Source organism: Microtus oregoni, unplaced genomic scaffold (assembly GCF_018167655.1).
Source record: "Microtus oregoni isolate MIOR12 unplaced genomic scaffold, Mior012 000037F_ref0000500, whole genome shotgun sequence".
Lineage (NCBI taxonomy): Eukaryota > Metazoa > Chordata > Mammalia > Rodentia > Cricetidae > Microtus > Microtus oregoni.
This window is the reverse complement of record NW_024543096.1, coordinates 8,817,683-8,840,379: the sequence shown is the minus strand read 5'-3', so window position 1 is coordinate 8,840,379 and position 22,697 is coordinate 8,817,683. Positions and strand designations below refer to the sequence as shown.

General features: G+C 43.4%; 1 protein-coding gene across 1 annotated transcript in view; it reads left to right on the top strand.

Annotated features, from left to right (window-relative positions):
- Positions 1 to 22,697, top strand: part of Neb (nebulin) — a 182,217-nt gene that overhangs the window by 17,487 nt on the left and 142,033 nt on the right. Inside the window, exons 11-29 of the mRNA XM_041631527.1 lie at positions 2,811 to 2,915; positions 3,439 to 3,546; positions 5,917 to 6,033; positions 7,657 to 7,761; positions 7,856 to 7,963; positions 8,067 to 8,171; positions 8,636 to 8,734; positions 9,811 to 9,915; positions 10,883 to 10,990; positions 11,087 to 11,200; positions 12,350 to 12,451; positions 12,547 to 12,654; positions 12,744 to 12,848; positions 13,882 to 13,980; positions 16,067 to 16,171; positions 16,691 to 16,798; positions 16,904 to 17,017; positions 19,689 to 19,886; positions 22,007 to 22,114. Coding sequence (XP_041487461.1) covers positions 2,811 to 2,915; positions 3,439 to 3,546; positions 5,917 to 6,033; positions 7,657 to 7,761; positions 7,856 to 7,963; positions 8,067 to 8,171; positions 8,636 to 8,734; positions 9,811 to 9,915; positions 10,883 to 10,990; positions 11,087 to 11,200; positions 12,350 to 12,451; positions 12,547 to 12,654; positions 12,744 to 12,848; positions 13,882 to 13,980; positions 16,067 to 16,171; positions 16,691 to 16,798; positions 16,904 to 17,017; positions 19,689 to 19,886; positions 22,007 to 22,114 — 2,121 coding nt within the window. The remainder of the gene's footprint in view (positions 1 to 2,810; positions 2,916 to 3,438; positions 3,547 to 5,916; positions 6,034 to 7,656; positions 7,762 to 7,855; positions 7,964 to 8,066; positions 8,172 to 8,635; positions 8,735 to 9,810; positions 9,916 to 10,882; positions 10,991 to 11,086; positions 11,201 to 12,349; positions 12,452 to 12,546; positions 12,655 to 12,743; positions 12,849 to 13,881; positions 13,981 to 16,066; positions 16,172 to 16,690; positions 16,799 to 16,903; positions 17,018 to 19,688; positions 19,887 to 22,006; positions 22,115 to 22,697) is intronic.

The window sequence follows — 22,697 nt, the reverse complement described above, 5'->3', positions numbered from 1 at the left end:
GTCGCAGGGAAAGTTAAATCGCATCTTTCCTCCAGGCTATCATTGATCAGCTGCAGCAGGGGGGTGGGGGGAGTTTAAGGAGAAAGCTTCAGGATCAGACAGGAAGTTGGATGTTGGGCTCTTGATATGTCTTCCCGCATGGATGCTGCCTGCCTTTTCCTCCACTCTTCTTGTTAGATGTCTGTTCCTTTGACCTCCTTGCTACCTGCCTGTAAAGGCGAACAAGGGCACCCTCCTCATCAGTTAGTCAGCCACCTCCACTCCCATGCACTGAGGAGCCCTGACCAACACAGGAGGACTTGGGAACAGACTGTGAGTCATGGATCCCCAGCCAGACCTGTTGCAGGAGGAAATAGCAGGTTTTTCTTCCTGGAGGGTCAGAAGGGAGGAGGGACTTTGGATGAGGCATCTGGATGATTCTGTATTCTGCTCTTCTTGTTTAACTATCTTCTTAAAATCCCATGTCTACCTTTGTTGTGAGAATTGCACCTCTTCTCAGTTCTCATTAGTCAAGCCATACACACAGTACCTATTTCTTGGTTATAACCCAAGAGCTGACCAATACGAGCATCCGTTGCTTTTCAGCTTGATCCTACAAAGATCTCTGTGTCTTGACTTTGCGATGCACCAGGTTTGATTCCTTTGCCCGAAGTCTTGAGCTTCCTGGGGTTTCCGCATAAAGGACCAGAACCCCATGACGACAACTTAAATGCTAGATGATAAAAGCTGAGATGACTTCCAAATGCTTTGTTCTTTGCTTTTGATTTTTTGGATATTTTCATTGTTTTATTTGGTTTGGTTTTGGTTTGTTGAGACAGGGTCTTACTGTGACATCCAGGCTGGTTTTTAACAAGGTTCCCTTGCCTAAGACTTCTAAGGTGCTTCTTTACAAGTTACCTGCCACCATGTCCAAACTGAACTTCTGAAGTTTTAACATTTATGGGTACTTTATTTATCAGACTCCTAAGAAGCCTAATCCCAAAAAGATTAGATGTACTTCTACAGACAGTCTTGGCAAGTCCCCAAGTGTAGACCAAAGTTTCTGTCCTGCAAGCCACTCCCAACTAACAGACACAGAGACTAAATATTAATTATATCATGCTCAACCAATAGCTCAGGCTTGTTACTAGCTAACGCATACACTTAAATTAACCTATATTTCTTATCTATGCTTTGTCAGGTGGCTTGATACCTTTTCTCAGTATGGCATGCCCATCTTTCTCCCTCTGTATCTGCCAGCAACTCCTCTGACTCCGCCCTTCTTCATACCAGCATCCTTAGTTTGGTTGCTCTGCCTATACTTTCTTCCTGTCTATTGGCCAATCAGCTTTTTATCATACCAGTCTGAGTGACAAATCTTTACAGTGTACAAGAGAGTTATTCCACAGCACCCACATCAAGTAGTTGGTCTTACTTAGGATTTCTGTTGCTGTGAAGACACACCATGACCATGGCAACTCTTAATAAAGAAAACATTTAATTGGGGCTGGCTTACAGTTCCAGTGATTTAGTCCATTATCATTATTATGGGAAGCCTGGTGACATGCTGGCAGATACGGTGCTGGAGAGGTAGCTGAAAGTTCTACATCTGGATTGGAAGGCAGCAGAAAGAGAGAGGGACACTGGACCTGGCTTGAGCATCCAAAACCTCAAAACACACCTGCAATGACACACTTTCTCCATCAAGGCCACCCTCATAATAGTGCCGCTCCCTATGAGCCTACAGGCGCCATTTTCATTCAAACCACCACAGGAAGATAGCTAAATCAGTGTCTAATCCATATTTTATTTTTCTGTTTTGTTCATTAAGGTAGGGTCTTTCCATGGAGCCTGGTTTTATCACAACATTCTCCTGCCTCTGTTTTCCCAGTATACAAAGCAAATCTGAGTCTTAGCAGAACTCAGTTTCTCTGTCTCCTCTCTCTCTCTCTCTCTCACACACACATACAGTTTTTCTTCAGTTTCTTCATGATCAAATTGTCATTATAATTTTTATACCATTCATTTGTTTAGTGTCATAGTTACACAAAGCGTGTGATCTTGCTTCATCTTGCTAGCAGTGTTCTGTGTAAAATCCTGCATCCTTTTGGTTGAGAAACTTGAATTGCTGGTGTGCTAAGTCAAATCTTTGGTAATGACAGTGTTCAGTCATAGGCACTAAAGATATATGGAGGTCTAAAATGAACAGGTATAAAAATTGCTGCTAGTAATTGGCATATTAATCATTACGAAGATAGAAAATAGGACATTTGTGGGAAAACTGTACTTCCTTTTACTCTGACACATTGGTTCTTTACATTAGAGCCTGTGCTGATGGGATGACAAAGAAGGGCTTTATATTTCTATGAAGAATGTGGTGGAGGTATAGGTAGTACAGGCCACCTGAGAGTCAGTAATGATGTCTTTAGCGTAGCTCTATGAGCCAAGGAGGAGAACTGCTCTAACCCTGCTCTAGCTTTGCCTCATGGGCCCAGGTATGGGGTTGGCTAGGTTAATTCTGTTCCAAGAATACATGGGTCAAGGAAGTTCACAACAGTATACCTGGGATCAGTTATGAGATAACTTCCACACACCACATGTGGGGTTCAATTCTAAGTCCCTAAAGTCAGCAAAGAGAGATGGTCCTTCCTTGGCTTTCTCTATTCCCCTCAAGTCAACTTTCTTGATGTGTAAGGTGACCACACTGCAAGATTATCGGAGACCCTAACATGAGCCTGGTAAAGATATTTAATGTCACACTATTCCTCAATTCCTATTTGTCAGCTCTTGGATTTTTGTCTTTGCTTCATTTCTTTTCTTTCTGCCCCCAGCAAAAATATAAAGAAGACTATGAAAAGAAAGTCAAAGGCAAATGGAGTGAGACGCCCTGCTTTGAAATCGCAACAGCCAGAATGAACGCCGACAATCTCAGCTCAGTAAGTAGGGAGTGAGGGCCAGACGTCCTGGGAGAGAACCCCTGTCTTTGACAGCTTCCAGCTGCTTGCAACAGCTTGGGGAATTCTGGAATGCTAGATATGATTTTGACCATGTTGCATGATTTCTACCCCAATTTCCATAGGAACAACCTAGTGAAACCCTCTTAGTAATTACAGAATACACTTAGCATGAGTCAGAAAGGCTCTTTGCAGTTTATTCTTCCCTGCTGGACAAAATTGTGCATTTATAACACTGAGTGACTTAATTTTTTTTCATTCATCTGCCCTGCCCTGGCTCTCCAGAGCTCTTCCTCAGTGGGCCGGAAAGACTGTGCCTTTCCCATTGTTTTCCAAGCCTGTTCTAATTGTCCAGATCTCTGTTAAGCTGATAGACATTTTGGCAATGCCACCAGTCTCCAGTTGTGACCTTACTGGTCTAAACCCAAGGGGTGGGTGTAGACTTGAGGGGCTCTGTCCTGAAGCTTGTCTCTACAGCTGTGCTCCGATATCTTTACTCTCACAGAGGAAGTATCAGGAAGACTTCGAGAACTTGAAAGACCAGATCTACTTCATGCAGACGGAAACGCCTGAGTACAAAATGAACAAACAGGCTGGAATTGCAGCCAGCAAGGTATAAATGAAGACGTTGTCCCATCCCTTCATGTCTTTAGTGGGGTGAGCTTGCCCTGACTCTGGCTCTCAAATATAATGGAAAAGGTGCCGGGTAGATGCTGAGCGAAGTTACTGAAGTTGAGACCAGTGTAAAGTAGATTGCCTAAAAACAGTAAAAAAGAAAATTATATTGGCATCACAATAGAGACCTTAATGGTGCCTAATCACCATTTTTATTATTTCACGGAGTGAAGGGCCTTTTGCTGGCCCGAAGGATGAAGGTAATCATCTTAGCTAGCAGAACTTGTATCAACTAATAATTGGCAGCTTTATATGAAACCATGTGCCTCATGCTCAACACTATCACTAGCCTGTGCTCTTATTGATGGTGAAAAAATGGTCCCAAAAGACCAGATGTCCATGGACATCTTCAGATAGCCTGTGGAGTGACTTTGATAAGTAGGTTATGCTTTGACATTTTAAAGTGGTATGGTTTTTATAAAAACATGAACTTGGAAGTCAAGTAAACTTGTTTGATTCTTGCCTTTCCTGGAGCCCTGGTTCTGCCAGAGGATAGAAACCAGGACTCCACCACCTAGAAAGTGTGAGACAGTGGTTGGGTGTGAGATAGGAGGGAACGATTTCCACTTAAGCAGCTCACTGGATGGGGTTTCCCTTGAAGGATACAGGGACGATTACAGGAAGAGAAGGTGATTCTTAGTGAAACCGGAGTTCATCTTCAAACCTGTTAGATTCAGATGTCTTTTAGATTCTCAGGTGGAAGTATGAAGTTGGTTGGTTGACTGCATGAGTCTGGAGGTTCAAAGAGTGTTTATGGGAATTTTATATAAAACTGGGGGACATTAGTGTGTGGAAAATAATGTCCTGAGACTGGACAGCACAAATGAGATAGGCTGGGCAGACAGCTCCACCGACTGAACCCTGACATGCTCCTAGCTGAGATGGGAGCGCAGTTGAGAGGTAGCAGGAGTGTGCATAGTTAATAAAGGGCGAAGATGGAGTTATCATTTGTGCCAGGTGTTTCTACCTGGGTTTGCTAATGCAGAGTCACTGGCAGCCCAAAGAATAAGTTGGCTGAGTTTGCTTGGAGAAGGCTCACGACTGAATAATAAACCACTGAAGGTCAGAGTATATTGAGTCCTTTCAAGAATTTTTCTTAAATGAAAATGAATGGTAGCTGATGGAAAAGACAGTAATAAGGAATGTTTTAAGATAGAACACACAATTCCATGCTGCTACGCTGATGGGAAAATCCAAGAGAGAGGTAACCCTGAGCTGATGCTGAGAGCAAAGTGCTGGATTGAAGCCCTTGAAGGAGGAGAGATCTGGTCTGTAAGAGGAGGCAAGACATTGTCATAAGCCCTAGTGACCGATGCAGGTGGCATGATAGGGGGTTGTGAATGTCCTTTCTGCACACTTCTGTTTTCCCAGGGACTTTATAATCCCATGAGGTAGAAAGATTGTGAAGGTCTCCCATGCCTGAAGAGCCTGCAGAGCAGCCCTTGTGGTACTCTGGGTAGACAGTAGGGTTGGCGCATCTGGGTTCCAGTTGTGCGTTACCTGTCATTGTCTACAGAGCTGATTGGCCTCATTTTGTGCAGCTTGTAACGGTAGTGAATGGTTTAGGATTCCTCGGACTTCATTGGCTCCAGTTCCCAAGCGAAAGGCAGGCTCGAGATCATGGTCTGCCTCAAGACCATGTTGTTTCGATTGCTGTGGACAGGTTCCTTTTCAGAGTTTTTTTTTTCCTCATCTCAAACTTACAGTGTCTGCCATGGTTGGGATTTAAAGTACAAAATGGGAAGGGAAAAGAAAGCTAAGGTTGCCACCGTTCATCCCAGCTGGCTCCTTTTCCCCTGGCCTGTGTATTAAATATGTGCTTGCTCAATGCGTGGCTGTAGGAAAGGCGTCAAGGTGGCGCTGATGCTCCCAGCTCCTTGTCTTTCAGATGTGCAGGCAGATGGCAGCTGGAAGTTGGAGTGGAGGTTCTAAGGAGCAGACATCTGGGGCACGATGTGCCGTCACTATTTGTGTTTCTCTCTTCCCCCCAATATTTACATGCCTTTTCCCTTTCGAGGACAGAGACCATATGTTGTTCCTTTTTGTGTCTTTCCCGGAGCCAGGCACATAATCAACTCCCTCTGATATTTTTGAATGAATAAATGAATGAAAAGAAGAGGTTTCCTGGAAATTCATGCAGTTTCTGTACTGCTGCTCTGAGTTACTCTGGGTGTTGTGGTGATAAAATGTCAAGCCGCCATTTTTCCAAAGAGGAAATTGATTTGGGGCACTATGTCATCATTGCTATCGTGGAGACGAGGGCAAAATAACCTGGGGAGTACCTTTATTATTTTATTTCCTCCCACAGGTGAAATACAAAGAAGACTATGAGAAGAATAAAGGAAAAGCAGATTATAACGTACTTCCTGCATCAGAGAACCCACTGCTCAGGCAGCTGAAGGCAGCAGGAAACGTCCTCAGTGACGTAAGTCAACTCTCTTCACAGATCTTTTATAACCTTAACTTCGTGAGAGATGGAGTCTTTCTCCTTGTGTGATACCTGTATAGCTGCATGCCTCTATATCTATATAGCTGTGTACCTGTATAGCTGTGTACCTATGTATTTGTATACCTGTATAACTGTGCACCTATATAGCTGTACACCTGTATAGCTGTATACCTCAATAGCTTTGCTAGTGTTTTAAGGTTCTGAAGGAAGAGTCACAGCAGAGCTGACTAGCCATAGAAAGCTGAGGGTCTCTTAAACACAACATGCCTTACTATCTGTAGCCAGTGGAGTGAATTCAAAGGGCAGGGAAGTCCTCATCTGCTTAGAAGATTCCAGCATCTGGGGCTCCTTCTGGGCATGGGGCATATTGTGCTGGGCTTCTGAACAGGCAAAGGGAGACCTTCAAGAACAGAGCTAACACTTGAAACTGTCACCTGCAGACACTTAACTCAGAAAATGTCCCCTGACTTGGTCCCTGACTACTTCTCCCAAGTAAGCTATCAGGGTTGAAATAGATAAAATAAGCCATTGCTTGGTATTAGAAAACTAAGGGTCCAAAATCAGTTTACCAATTTGACTAAAACACACACACTGACACATATACACACACACTCACATTCATACACACACCTGAAGTGCACACATGTACACACACACATATACACACACATTCACATACATACACACACATTCACACACCTGAAGTGCACGCATGTACAACAAACACACACAAAAGGCATACACAACAAACATACACAGGCTAAATTGAGGTTTTTATATGGACAGATTATATGAAAATTTTTTTTCCAAGATTCAAACATTTTACATAGCTCCCTGGATAGGTTAATGCTTCTCTACCCTTGAACTACATCAGCATACTGGGGTGCATGTGTCTGGGGAGCAGGAGAGCAAGGAATAAGGTGTTAATTCATCAGTCCAAATGGCTCTGCTGTAACCTCAACACTAAGTGCTTTATTTTCCAATGATGGGCACATTTACCAAACAAACCATCTCAGATCCACTGTTGCTAGAAGCAGAGATGTATTGACACTTTGAAAACTCAACATGAAAAAGGGATGATGGTCCACTTTCTCATCCGTGCCCTTGAAACCAACCACTGATTGGTTGTGTTATTTTAAGGCTAAACATAAATGTTAGCAGTGAAGGAGAGCTGGTGGTGACTCATTCATGCTTCAAATTCTCAGATGGGTCTTATTTTATGAAGCCTAATTGTGTTTTTCTACTTAACTTTTTATAAAAGTTTATTTGAAAAATAACAAAGCCATTATCATAGCCTCTGTGTACTTGGGGGCACAATGAGAGAGTAAGTGTGCTGAGAGAGAGAGAGAGAGAGAGAGAGAGAGAGAGAGAGAGAGCAGCTCAGAGAGCCTGCCACCGAGGCTCAGCTCTGAAAATGTCAAAATCTCGGGTTTTACAATCATTGCTAATAATGCCATGACACCGCATGTTTGTAGGTTTCTAAGGTAGTCGGCGGACGGTATCTTTTCTTCTTCTTTTGTCTGGTGTTGGAAAATATGAGCGTTATAATCAGCATGGGAGTGACAGGATCTATTTTAACTGATTTCCCCCCTTTGGCAGAAACTATACAAGGAAAATTATGAAAAGACAAAGGCCAAGAGCATCAATTACTGCGAGACCCCCAAGTTTCAGCTTGACACAGTACTGCAGAACTTCAGTAGTGATGTAAGTATCGTCCCTGTCACCCATTCTCTTTAAAGGCTCGCTTATTTAATAAGCCACTGGCCAATTAACAAGTGGAATACATTTTGTCTTTCAGACTAAGTACAGAGATTCCTACCTAAAAAATATTTTGGGACACTATGTAGGCAGCTTCGAGGACCCATATCACACACACTGTATGAAGGTGTCAGCCCAAAATAGTGACGTAAGTCCTGAGGCTATCGTTTTCATTTTCTAAATAAGATGTTGTAAGTTTAAGGCATAAAACAATGGTTGCATCGTTATATCTGATTATTTTCCCCTCATAGAAAAATTACAGAGCGGAATATGAAGAGGACAGAGGCAAAGGCTTCTTCCCCCAGACCATCACCCAGGAATATGAGGCAATCAAGAAACTGGACCAGTGTAAAGATGTACGTTCACACAGTGAGCTTGTGACAAAGTCCTTCATCCCCCTTCAGCCCAGATGCTTCCTACTTCGGGGACACTGATCCAGATGTTGCTGCCCTTTGTGGCATCTAGAGGCTGAGATGCTTTTAAAATGTTGACCACTTTACAAATATGTCTAAGAAAGGCAGCTGTAAGAAACGATTTTGTAGAAGATATACTTCTGTTCCTGCTGGCATCCCATGTCTTAAGAGCTAATTCTAGCTCATTGCTGTGAAGAGCTGTCAGGAATCTGAAAACATGGGGTTGGTCTTCATATTCACAGAAGAAGCACCTCAGACAAACTGCAATCCAGCTAAAAACAAACACCTTGAATGTTTGTTTAGCCACCAGTTTCTTCAGGGTGGGGCGGGACAGGTTCTTTCCTGGCTCAGAGACCACCTTGAACATCGTAGACCCCACTAAACCAAACTCCTTGGTTCCCTTCCAGCACGCCTACAAAGCCCACCCAGATAAGACCAAGTTCACTCAAGTTACGGACTCTCCCGTTCTGTTGCAAGCCCAGGTCAATTCCAAACAGCTGAGTGATGTAAGTCCTGCTAAGTACCTGGGGGAAAGCAGTTGTGGGAGTGGGGAGGCATTTCATAAATCTATGCAGAAATTCAATGTATTCCATTTTGCAGTTCTGGGTTCAAACCCCAAGCCTTGTTCACGCTGGGAGTAACACTCTACCTCTATCTTCTCAGCTGATAAAATCCAGCTTCTTGTTTGATTACATTGATTAGAAAGCCATTACATTTTAGTATATTCTTATATAGTTACAATCATTTAAAATATTTTTCTATCTGGATGGGCTGAAGCTTTTTTGAGTAGACAACTCTTAGTAAAATTAAGAAACCAGTAGAGCTTAAATTATTGAAGGGAACACAACTTCTAAAACTGGATTCACAACCCAGCTTCTTGTGGCAAGGTATTCAAATGAGTTAACCTTTCTGTGCCTCTTTCTCTTACATAATTTGTAGATGTTTGGGACTCAACATGGTAGGAGATGTGTTTTGAGTATCTAGTCAGGCACAGACCAGGGAGCATACAGGCTTCTCTCTGCCTAGTAACTTTCTAGAAAACTGAAACCTAGAGATAAGTTTATTATATGAGCTTTTTGTATGAACCTCCATGCCTGTCTTGGCCTAAAAAAATAAAAATAAAAATGGCCGCAGTATATTTTTATGGCCAAAATGACAGTTCAACCGCAGTATCAGTAAGCACGATATATGCAAGGTGACACTTAAGAAGGCGTCTCCAGTAAGTGGCATCAGTGAGGACAGGAACGCCAGGACAGTGTGTCTGAACCAAAGAGGCCAATTGTGAAAGGCGTGGAGAGGAATGTGTATGAAGAGCCACCTCATTCTGTCACCTGCGGTGGTGGAGGACACGGTGACTGTGAAGGACATGATGACAGCTGACAGTGACTTTCCTAAGCGCTCGCTCTCGTGACGGTTGTCAGTTATTTCACAAAATGCCTGAAGGAGGTTTTATATTTGGTAAATCTTTTTCTTCTGAATTTAATGATTCCTCTCCTCTCCTCTCCTCTCCTCTCCTCTCCTCTCCTCTCCTCTCCCTCCCTCTCTCTCTCTCTGCCCCGTTACCCTGCTTCCTGCTCTTTAGCTGAATTACAAAGCCAAACACGAAAGTGAAAAATTCAAGTGTCATATACCTCCGGATGCTCCTGCCTTTATCCAGCACAGAGTCAATGCCTATAACCTGAGTGACGTAAGTGCCTCGTGGACCGCCCCGGCGGGGGGGGTGGTGGCACATTGCTAGCCGTGTCCCTAGTTTTGAGTTGCTTCATTGTAGTTCAGTGACTACTTCAGTGTTGAAGCTAGGAAGCACCCATGACATTCCTGTCACGTGTCTACCTTTCTGTCAGCATCCCTTTAAGCTGACCTCGCATATCCCTGCTGCTTCAGTGTAGTCATTTTGTAAGTAGCTTCGTTTAATTGTTAGTAACCTTAATATTTACTAACCGGCCTCTAGAATGTCACCACGAGTGTGTGTTTCATTGTAAATCTTAATGTTACATCTGCCAGAAGCATTTATGTATACTACACCGTAATTCAATTTTCCTAGTATATGATCTTTTTTGAAATGATGTCCTTTATTCCCCAGGCCTATAGTGTCCTGTTTTACACAAATTAGACTTATGTCTAGATGTAAGAAAGCTTATGCCGATGATAACACCGAGGATCTAAAGGGCGGAAGGCCGGGAATCCATGGCCAACTTTCATTTTCCAAATTAAACTTCGTAGAAAAGTTGAATTACCCTCTTAGCTTCTTCAACAATTCCCAAAACAAGTACTGCGATTATCCAGGCAGTAGAGTGATTCATGAAATGACCTCTGAGTGGATTTAAAGGACAAACGAAAGCGATACCTGAAACCAAGAGTGATCTAACTGCATGCCTGGACCACTCTCTACTCTTTAGCTCCGGGCGCAGATATGAGTGTGGCCCTGGAATTGAGCTAATTGGAAAGATTCTGAGGGAGAACTAGAAACCTAGTCTTAGAATTAGAAGCTCTGTCTTAAAGGGAATTCGCTGAAATATGCACAATTGCTGGACCATGAACAGGTCTACTTATTTTCTGTTAGGAATACATCGCTGATACACCCATGAGTCAGCCTAGCCTCCGTCTTCAGGTGTGATGACAGGCTTTTCTCTTTTTGCTAATTGCTTTCCCAGAATGTCTACAAGCAAGACTGGGAGAAGAGCAAAGCTAAGAAGTTTGACATCAAGGTGGATGCCATCCCCCTGCTGGCAGCCAAGGCCAACAGCAAGAATGCCAGTGATGTAAGTGTGGCCCTGGGCTGGCCTGGCCTGGGCTGGGCTGGGCTGCTGGCCTGGGACGTCCCCGCTGAGCAGTTAGCACGTGTGGTGTCCCTGCAGGTGATGTACAAGAAGGACTATGAGAAGAGCAAAGGCAAGATGATCGGCGCCCTCAGCATCAACGATGACCCCAAGATGCTGCACTCCCTGAAGACGGCCAAAAACCAGAGCGACGTGAGTATCTTTGCAAAACCGCTCTGTTTTGATGTGGGTACCCTACCAATTAATACAACCTTGGGTTGGATGTCAGCCTACAATCAAATCTGATTCACATAACTAAATGTGGAGAGGTTTTGGTTAGCTGAGACTCATCGTTTGTGACATCATTCTTCTCTGGGAAACTTGCTTCTTTCATCTCCTCTCTGCCTTTGTTTTATGAGGAGGAAACAAACCCTAGAAACATTTTCTTTGTTTCCCAGGAGTGGGCTAAATATTCGAGTATACACAGTGTTCCTAGTATCAGTGTGGGTGTGCACCCATTCAGTGCCCTGAACTAAGGTGTTTGCAAGGATACGCGGAAAACAAACAGCGAGAAGTGAGAAGACCAGCTGCGAGACAAAGCGGTAGAGCCAGATGAAGCATGAATGTCAAAGCAAGATATTTCAGTTTGAGGATTTTATAAATGTTGGCTTCATTATGAAGACTTCAATCCTTACTTTAGAAAAAAAAATCTACTGAAACTGCCTTTGTAATTCCTAATAAGAAAGAAATTCTTATATTTCATGTCATTTACAATAGTCCCTGTTTTATTGAGTGTATTTTGAGGTTACTATATGAAAAATTAAAAGGAAGTGGGGGAAAGCATATGACAGATGTACACATTAAAGAACTAAAAATCGTAAAAGCCATCATTCAAGGATAGCTGCTAAACAAGAAACATAAGTTAGCGGGGAAGGCCCGCTTTTAGGAGTATGACGACATGTGTTTGGACCAAGTGCCAAGCTCATGACTTTGTGGAACTGCCTGTGTCCTCAGGCCCTGCTTAGGCCTCGGGACTCATTTTACTCCAATTTTTTTAAGTAATTCATGTTTTTCGAGCATAGGGAAATGGGGCACTTATTTTAAGGCAGAACTTCTCTTGAGTGGCAGCATTCAGGTGCTTTCTCTTTTGGTCTGAGCAATACTGAGATAAGCAATATGAGCACTTGCCACTATTAACACCTAATATCATACAAGACATGAGCCTCAAGGGTGTCCTTTCTTCATGGTGGAAAACGGTGGAAGAAAACATCACCATCCCGTCCCATTGTTTCAATGCCCCTGGTGGCTGTTGGTGTGTGAGATATATTTTTCTTTGCTCAATTTTCTTTTTTCCTTTGGCAGAGGCTATACAGGGAAAACTATGAGAAGACCAAGGCCAAGAGTATGAATTATTGTGAGACCCCTAAGTATCAACTCGACACCCTTCTGAAGAACTTCAGTGAGGTGCGAAGGGCCACGTCCACCTCTTGGGCGAAATGGCTTTTCCTGCCCATTGAAAAAATCACCGCTAATGCCAAGCATTGTGCTTTCTCTACTAGGCGAAATATAAAGATTCATACGTAAAGAATATTTTGGGCCACTATGTAGGCAGCTTTGAGGACCCTTACCAGACGCACTGCATGAAAGTTACAGCTCAAAACAGTGACGTAAGTTTGCATCCAGTGACTCAGGCCTGTGGTGGCATTGTTTGGGAGTTAGCAGCCATCCTGATTGGTTTTGTTCTTATACTTTTTAGAAGAGCTACAAAGCAGAATATGAAGAAGACAAAGGGAAATGCTATTTCCCTCAGACAATAACTCAGGAATACGAAGCTATTAAGAAGTTGGACCAATGTAAAGACGTAAGTCAGCGGCCCTGAGTTCCTCAGATTGGGTGTGGGATGCTTGTGATATCTGGTGGTATCTTTCATAGAATTTAAATGCTCTCACCTAGTGGTCAGGATATGATATTTTATTTAAATTGGGCCTTGGGGGGTAGGATTGGAGAACACCAGAATTACTAAGAAGTCCATTGGCTATGAAATTCTTTCAGGTTCAATGTCTTTATTTTCATTAGTATGTACAGCTATTAATCCAGGGCAAAAGGACAAACCCAGGTTTGTCATAATCAGGGTCTTCATTGCCCAACAAAGCGATACCAGGGCATGAGTCAGGCACTGTCCTCGATGCGGGAGACTAGGGTACCATAGTGACCTGCTCTTCAGTAAGTTCTGTTGGAGTGGAAGAGACAGGCAGTGAAGAAGGAACACTTAGGAGCAAGGAAGAGACGGACCCAGGCAATCTGAAACAAGAATGTTCTGCCATGCCAAGATCAGGGCAGAAAGAACAGTCTTGAGAGAGAGAGAGAGAGAGAGAGAGAGAGAGAGAGAGAGAGAGAGGGACATTGAGAGAAGACGTTACTAGGATGTGCTGGGAGGATGAGTGAGGAGGATACAGACATGAAGGGATGGTAGGATGTGCAGAACTCATAGCTCAAAGCACAGCACTGACTGCACATAAGTTTCAGTGCAGAGACATACCAACTGCATAGATGCAGCAGAAAACTCAGTAATTTCTCAGCCTTTTGGTTAATATCAAATGTAGAAAAACCAAGAGAGGGAAGAGGGAGAGAGGGGGGAGAAGAAATGGAGGAAAATAATATTATTATATTTTAGTATAAATGCTATACATCTGCAGCTTAACCTTGGGACGGGAGGGGGAAGACGAAAGAAGGGAAAGAGAAAAAGAGAAGACGAGGATCCTAGCATTGAACCAGTTTTTCAGAACTAACGAAAGCAAAGTTTTGGATGCAAACGTCCGCTGCATTGGTGTGGGGACGAACAGGAATAGAAAATTACAGTGTGAACCGTCAGCGACGGCTGTCTTCTCTTCCAGCACACCTACAAAGTGCATCCTGATAAGACTAAATTCACAGCAGTCACCGACACGCCTGTGCTGCTGCAAGCCCAGCTCAACACCAAACAGCTCAGTGATGTAAGTGTCCTGACTCGCGTCGGAGGGGCGACCCAGGGGCTTACTGAAAATCTCAGTGTCTTCAAGGATTCTTCTGTCGTGCCATTTAATGCCACGCTTCAGATTTTGCTTAATAAAGTGCAGATGAAGCTGCTAGATCGAGCTGCAGCCCCCAGCAGACTGATAGGCAGCAATATAGTAACTGAGAGTTTTAAGTAATACACTGATTTTTCATAGGATTGCTTTACTTATTAAAATGTGCCCCATGAACACTAGAGCTTCGTGCCCCTTAAGAAAACAGTTGCAGCAGAGGTACCCATTTGACGGGCAGAAAGGGAAGTTTTCCTGTTCTGGTAAAGTCACAAAGACTTGGCAAAAGGAAAAAAGGTGGACTATAACGAAGCGTTACATCAGGCAGTTAGTGGGAAACAGACAGTTAAAATATGGGGGCCGCTGAGATGGTTCGGTGCGTGTTTGCCACTAAGTCTGATGTCCTGAGTTCAATCTCTTATCTCCTTCTACGTAGTGGAAGTAGAGAACTGACTTCCAAAAGTGGTCCTCTGACTTCTTGTCAGACTTGTCACACACACACACACACACACACACACACACACACACACACACACAGTTTTAAAATGTAATTTAAAGCATTTTAAAATTAAATCTAGCCAATAGCTACATCACCTCTTCCTCCGTGACTCCTGTACCTAAGGCTCAGGAGACAACGGAGGAAGAGGTAGGTGGAAGGAGTTAAGAGCCAGAGGACCGTGAAATCTGCCGTGAACTGTGTCTCCTGGAAATGACAGGCAAGTTTCACTCCTGACACTTGAACAGTATGGCTGTCTATACAAGACCTGGACAGTGATACCACAGACATGCTAAAGTGAAGGGGGATTCTCTGGGAGCCCCACCCCTAGACAGAGAACTACTGACAATTAGGGGTGCTGAGAGTGAGAGAGGGAGGAACCCCATGGTTACCGAGTACTAGTGTTCAGCCCCGAAATAATCGTGTACATACAGGCTGTGCTGAATGAACTCAACAGGTCATACTGACTTATTTACGCATGTGTGTGTCTGTTCATGTGTGCATGTGTGCATGTAAAGTAGGAATTGAAGGAAGAGGGGAGCAGGAATTTGAGAGGGAGTAAGGGGGCATAGGAGGAGTTGAAGGAAGGAAAGAGACCGAAGGGAAAATAATGCAACTGTACTTTAACAAAGAGCTAGGTTAGGATGACGAGGAGAGGAACCACCGGAAGAGCGCTGTGGGTGCATAGCTGAGGAAAGCCTGAAACAGCGACCGTGTGGCCAGCACTTTAGAACTGGGTTAAGCTGTCCCCGGGAATTATCCTGGTGTTGTTATTGCGCTGATAACAGAATTCTGTAACTGCATTTTCATGCCTTTCAAGCCCGTTCTTGTGATGTCAGTGAGGCATATATTAACACGTCTACTGTATAGCAACAGCTACGACATGTCTCAGTGAAGTCCAGTTTCCCACAATCCTTCTGAGGGAGGGAATGAGACACTGACAAGATTGAGAAGCTCTTTGAAGCGTGTTCCCTTAAAAAGACACAATATTGTCCTACACAAATTCAAGGAAATCCCTGCTTTGAACTGTTTGAATATCTTCTGAGTCCATTTTCTCTGCTATGAAAAAATACCTGGGGCCAAGTAATTTATAAACAGTAGAAGTGACCCTGGACTGAAATCTCAGCACTTGAGGGGCCGAAGCAGGGGAATCTTGAGTTTGAGGGTAGCCTGGGCTACATGGTAAGATGCTACTTCTAAAACCACCTCCTCACCCCTCAAAAAGAATAGAGGTTTACTTAGTTCATAGTTCCAAAGGCTAGGGTGAATCACAACATGATGCAGGTATTGCTTAGGGAGACACAGATCAAGCCCTCCTCAGAGCTCACTTGACTAATAAAGCCACTCCTGCAGATGAATCCACTCACGAGGGCACAGATCTTGTGAACCAATCACCTCTGACAGGTACCTCCTGTCAAACAGCACCCACATGACTTTAGGGGATTACGTTTCAACTGCATGAAGCTTGGGGCACACAGCCCACAGCAACTTGTCTTCTCCCTTCTTTCCCCCCACCCCCAGCTGAATTACAAAGCAAAGCATGAAGGTGAGAAATTCAAGTGCAACGTGCCGGCAGACGCACCGGAGTTCATCCAGCACAGAGTCAACGCTTACAACCTGAGCGATGTAAGTATTGGGGAGAAGGTACAAGTCTGCCGGAAGACTTGGAGCTAGACTCGGTGCTGCTAGCTATGGAGACAGTTAGCAGTGGACATGGGGTCTTTTAGTTGTCCTGGCTCTGGGGACCTACTTCATTATCAGACATCGTGTCCTTGGCCTCTGTTATCATCACAAGCATTCTCTCATGTGTCTGTTTGATAATCTCTAGGGTTCTTGAGATTTCTCCCATGTAAATGTCTCATTTTCCCCTTTCTAAGTGGATGTCGGTTATATAGTTATTGGTGGTATAGACAAGGGACTCTAGAATGTTCTTAAACAATTAAAACAGAATATGCTATCTATAATTTTAGTGGTGTAGAAGGAGAAACTATATAATACACCAATAGTTATACTACTATTTGGTTAATAAACTACTCATAGATGAAATAGGTTTATAGATACAAACTTTCAACTTTTTTATGTTCACGGGATTAACCTGTTAAAAATGTCCTTTTAAAAAACAATTCATTTCTGAAACTTTCCCAGAATATCTACAAGCAAGACTGGGAGAAGAGCAAAGCTAAGAAGTTTGACATCAAGGTGGATGCCATCCCCCTGCTGGCAGCCAAGGCCAACAGCAAGAATGCCAGCGATGTGAGTGTGGGCTGGGCTGGGCTGGGCTGGGCTGGGCTGGGCTGGGCTGGGCTGCTGGCCTGGGATGTCCCCGCTGAGCAGTTAGCACGTGTGGTGTCCCTGCAGGTGATGTACAAGAAGGACTATGAGAAGAGCAAAGGCAAGATGATCGGCGCCCTCAGCATCAACGATGACCCCAAGATGCTGCACTCCCTGAAGACGGCCAAAAACCAGAGTGACGTGAGTGTCTGCCCTATTGTCAAGATGGCTTCACTGACCACATGCAGGGTGTGGAAGGATTCCACTTGGATGGTTTTGTGCCCATTGGGCTCTCAAGTTCATAAGAACCTGCTGAGAGCTTTAGAGGTCGTGTGGGCCCTGGCTCTTGTGTGCCTCACCTTTGAGAACAGGAATTTTTGGCAGTGTTTGACATCCGTTCCACTTTGAAGACTCTGCATTTAACAAAGCGTCAGTTTTTGTTCTCAAAACCTCCTATAATAAATCTCTAAGGTGTTTAAGTCTAATTGAGAAATAGCTTTTAAATTGATTTGAAAACTGTCTTTAGAAGAAACTAATGAATTTCCAATATTAAATCAAGTATGGTTATCAATGCTTACTATAGCCTTTAATAATTGGTAGTGGTCTCCACCTAAGAAAAAAATTCCATTGATGATTAAGCCTTTTTTAAAATATGATTTATAAAATACCACATTTGTGGAACATTTTCTTCATCATAACTATTTCCTTAACTTCAGGGATTTGTGGATTCCATAAAAGTGAGCCATGGGTCATTTATGCTGTTCTAGTTATTTTTACTATAGAGAGACAAGCATCTGTTCTTGCCAATTACAGTTCATAATGCTTAGAAGATATTTTAAGAGTGGCTTACAGTGTTCGGCATAGCTTTCAAACACTGGTTTCCATGGTGAAGAAGGAAGATGTGGGTATCATTTACTTGCTTCAACCATGTGTGCACACAATAATCTGTGTGTGCTTTCTTTATCATTATTGTGAGCATCACACAGTGCTCCTGCAATGCCACTGTGTTTCCACCATTCTGTGTGCCCTCTCAGGTTCAAAAGCCAGAACCAAGTCTACACTGATGCCACAGAACCCTACAGCTTTCTTATTGGTTTGTTTTTCATCCTGTCCTTGAAAGCATTAGAGCACTAGGTGCAAAATCAACCTGTGAATTCTTATTAATTGATTGACATTTGCAACCGAAAGACATCACCAGTCTCATTAGTCCAGGCTAATGCTAAGCTGTGTATAGCAAGGAGGCTTTTCCTGAAAGTCATTTGCATCTTCAATGATTTTTTAGAATGGATTTTTTTAGGTTAGCACACAAAGCAATTTGACCATGTTCATCACGGCATCTTCACACATGACCGTGTCATTAGACTCTGTTCTCCTTGCGTCACCTCCCTACTGCCTTTCTTCATGTTTGCCCATGCCCTCTGACCTGCTCCATGCCCTCTGATTCCTAACTAGTCTCCCTGACATAGTTAGGAGTTTGTTGCTGTGAAGAGACGCCACAACCGTGGCAACTCTTACAGAGGAAAACGTGTGATTGGGGCTGGCTTACAGTTCGGAGGTTCAGTCCATTCTCATCATGGCAGGAAGCATGGCGACATGCAGGCAGACCTGGTGCTAAAGAAGGAGCTGAGAGTTCTACATCTGGATTGGCAGGCAGCAGGAAATGAACTGGCTTGAGGTTAAGAGACCTCAAAGCCAACCCCGTAGTGACACACTTCCTCTATCAAGCCACACCTACTCCAATAAGGTCACACCTCCTAATAGTGCTACTCCCTATGAACCTATGGGGGCCATTTTCTGTAAAGCCGCCACACTCCCCTTCCTTTTCTTGTCATCTGTAGTCCATTAGCCTCTCTGTTTCCCATCTACCTTAGGGACTTTTCTTCTTTCTCACCCCCTTTGAAGTTTGTGACCTATATACCAGCACACACACAAAGTCTAAATTTAGGCACCATAGAAGACCAAACATGGAGTTTGCCTTTCTGAGTCTGCCTTGTTTGGCCTCACAACAATTTCCATTTGTATCCATTTTTCTTCAAATGCCCTAATTTCATTTTTATTTATGGCTACATAAAATTCCATTGTGTAGAGGAACCATGTTTTCTGGATCCGTTTGTCTGCTGATGGACAGCTAGGGCAGTTGCCTTTCCCGGCTATTGTGAATAATACTTCGGCAATAAACACAAAGGTGCAAGGATTTCTGTGGTGTGTTTTGACAGCGTTTTATGGATGCTGATATGTGTCAGCTGCTGAGAACATAAACACGAGAGTCTGAACAGTCCAGCAAATCGCTCCCCCCACCCCCCTCCGCAGCTGCTGTCGCAGCACCGCCTTGTTCGTCCCTTTCCTGCAGGACAGGCTTTAAACATGCGCTTGCGTGGCACCGCGCATTCCCAAGCTTTCCGTTCATCATTCAGGGCTTGGGTTTTATAATTTTTAAACTCATCCCCCGCAAATAACAGCCCACCAGATGTAAGAAGGCAGGTGAAGTCCCCTGAGCTTACTGATAGCTGTTCTCTGGCTGAAAAACTTTGGAAGCTGGTGTGGTAGTTCATGCTTGTAATCCCAGCACTCAGGAGACTGAGGCAGGAGGACTGCCATAAGTTCATTTTCAGCCTGGGCTCCATAAATAGTACCAGGCCAGCCAGAGCCATACAAGCAAGACTCTGTCTAAAAAGTCAGAAGAGAAAAGTAAAATAAATTTGGAAAGATTCATATATGATTTTTTTTCTAGAGGAACTTGATGATATAAGTTATAAAAACAAATTTGGGGCAAAATAATTACTCAAATGTTTGCACCTATTACTCTAAATTACACTGTACTGTCATAAGAACTCATTAAGGATGAGAGGGACTAAACACTCTCTTCTTCCAGCGTGAATACCGTAAAGACTACGAGAAGTCGAAAACGATCTACACTGCCCCTCTTGATATGCTCCAAGTCACCCAAGCTAAGAAATCTCAGGAGATTGCCAGTGACGTGGACTACAAGCATGTCTTACACAACTACAGCTACCCACCAGACAGCGTCAGCGTGGACCTCGCCAAGAAGGCGTATGCGCTGCAGAGTGATGTGAGTAGCGGCCTTCTCTTCCCCTCTTTGGAAGGGGAGACCGGACAGGATCTTGCCCAAGCCTGACCTTTAGTCCTCTCTGAAGCATCTGCCTTTCGTGAGGAAGCATGGAGACCCAAGGGGAAATGGTCCCTTGGTTCTTAGAAGTGTGCGTCCTCGGGATTGGACACCTGTGTCTGGCATGTGCTGTTACTATTTCCTTCTGGAAAAGTTAGCAACCTTGCCGAGCCGAGAGTCCTTGGCTGTTAAACTGGAGTAAATCAAAAGTTGTTTTGAGTATTTAAATGGACGCTAAGGGCCAGTGAGATGGTCCAGAAGGTCAAAGGGCTCTATTAAGCAATAAACCCCCCTTTCTCTCCTCTTCCGGCCCCCAGAAACCACTTATTGCTATAAGTTGGGCTATTGTAGACACATCACATGTGTGGAGTTATACAGTATTTATCTTTGGAAACTGAGTTTTTTCCCTTAGCATAGTGTCCTCAGTTACACTTACTACAGCTCTTGTCAGAGTTTTCTTCTTTTTGAAAGTTGAGCAGTCTTCCTTTATCAATGGATGCTACATCTTGTGTATCCACTCTTCTCTTGGCCGCTGTTTGGTTTGCTCCCACCTTCTAGCTACTGAGAATTGTTCATGTGACCATGAGTAATCGATTGTCCTGTCAATGTCTGATTTCAGTTCTTTTGGGTAGATACCCCAGAAGTCAAATCGTTAGGTCATATGACAGTCTTTTAGTTTTCTGCGAAACTATTTTTCCAATGACTGAATAATTTACACTCCTACTGTCAGCAAAGAACCAAGCAGACAGTCAGAGAGACAGGGCAAACTCAGCTTGATAGCATCCAGGCACAAACCCAAGCTCACGTTTTGGAAAGTTCAACTTTTGTAGGTCAGGTAACAGGGCAACAATCTACGGCCAGTCTCTGAGTCCCATGCTCGGCACAGGGAATTTCCATCACAGACATGTCTGCAGGAAGAAATTAAAATACACAAACACTCGAAGATAGCAAATAAAGTATCCCTTCCTTGGTGACCAGGATCTGCAAGATGACCTTTGAGAGCTGCCAAAATCATTCTTTTAAACAGTTTCTGCAAGTGTTTGCCATCCCAAGGCAAGAGGAAGGGGCTTTAACCTGTGAGCAGAATGAACTTAGCACCCTTGAGTAAAACTTTAACTTGTTCTATTTTCTAAGCAGTCTGACAATTTCCAGGCAGGAATTTCTATTAAACTATCAAAATACAGAGTGATAGTTTGATTTTGTTAGATCCATATATGAGGATAAAATATATATATTTCTCATCTCCACTTTACTACCAGTGACAGTTACTGTATGCAGGATCTTGTTTCTTATTTAATTTTTCTGTGTCTGCAATACAATTCTATTTGAAGGTCCCCAGAGGCAAGGTTGATTTATTGGGTTTTTTTTTTAAGTTTATTTTTTTTTTGATCCATTCTAAAGAACAAGAATTTTCAGTTGATTTCTAGAGATAAATTTCAGGTGTCATTTATGGTCCGATGACTAAAAGAGCTCGCTATCTTAATGGCGTCTGGTGATTGTCCCCACATAATATCAGTGCCAAATAATAGCTGTCTCCTTTAGCAAATTAACAAGAACTATTTCCAAGTGCCTTGTTGGCCAATGCAGAAACCCTTCTAAGATGGTCGCTATACATGAAGGACAGTGTGTGCCAAGGCTTTGACAAATATCTACCATCAAACATTATTAGAAAATGACCAGGATTATTTGCCTTCAATTATGCATCATCAATTCCGGACTAATTTGGTCACAGAGATACAACACTTAACATTCCAGGGCGCAAACCTCTACAGCCAATGGTCCCATTATCATCATTCCATTTATTCTTTAAAATACAGCCTGGAATCAAGCATTTTCTGGGTTAATATCAAAATTCTACACATTTCAATTAAGTTGAATGTAAGGGGGAAGTGGAAGACATGGCCATTAGAAAGCAATACTCCAGGTATTCCAAGCTATCACCAAAAAATAAGTTCATGTGTGGAGCAACATGCCTGCTCAGACATCTTTAAAACCCTGAGTAAAATGGCCATTGTTGGTGTAACAATAACAATGAAGGAAAACATAGCTCCTCTTTCTTGTAGGTGGAGTACAAAGCGGACTACAACAGCTGGATGAAGGGCTGTGGCTGGGTGCCCTTCGGGTCCCTGGAGATGGAAAAGGCAAAGCGAGCCTCGGACATTCTGAATGAGGTAAGGCCACTGGGGCGCTAGAGGGGACTGCCCCCCATTAAAATGCAGGGCCACAGGAGGTGCTCTTTCTACCTCCCTTTCTGGCCATTGCTGCTGACAGAGATTCTTAAAGCACCAACAATCCAGAAATATATTCATACCCCTTTATATTCGTGTAAAACACCCAAAGAGAGCTGAGCGACTTTATCCACGCAATGTGAGTTTTACCTGATTTAGACAGAACCCCTGCTGCCACCAGGATACTTTTTCTACTTTTGTTTTTATTTTAAGACAAAGTCTCACTCTGTAATCCAGACTGGTGTAGAATTTATTGTCACCCAGGCTGGCCTTGAACACGTGGGTGGTGATCTTGCTTCAACCTCTGGGTATGAGGATTCCAGGCATGAACCCCACCTTAGAAATTAATTTTAAATGCTTCTGATGCCCCGTAAGGTTTCCTCTAGAACCCTGCTTGTCTTCAACCCGAGGCCATTGCTGAGCCGCTTCTGGCCTCTGTAATTTTACCTTTTGTGAAAGTTTCTTTGAGGCTGCTTTTGTTTCTTTCGATGCTTTTGCCTATACCTAAAATTCATTCCTTTTCTTT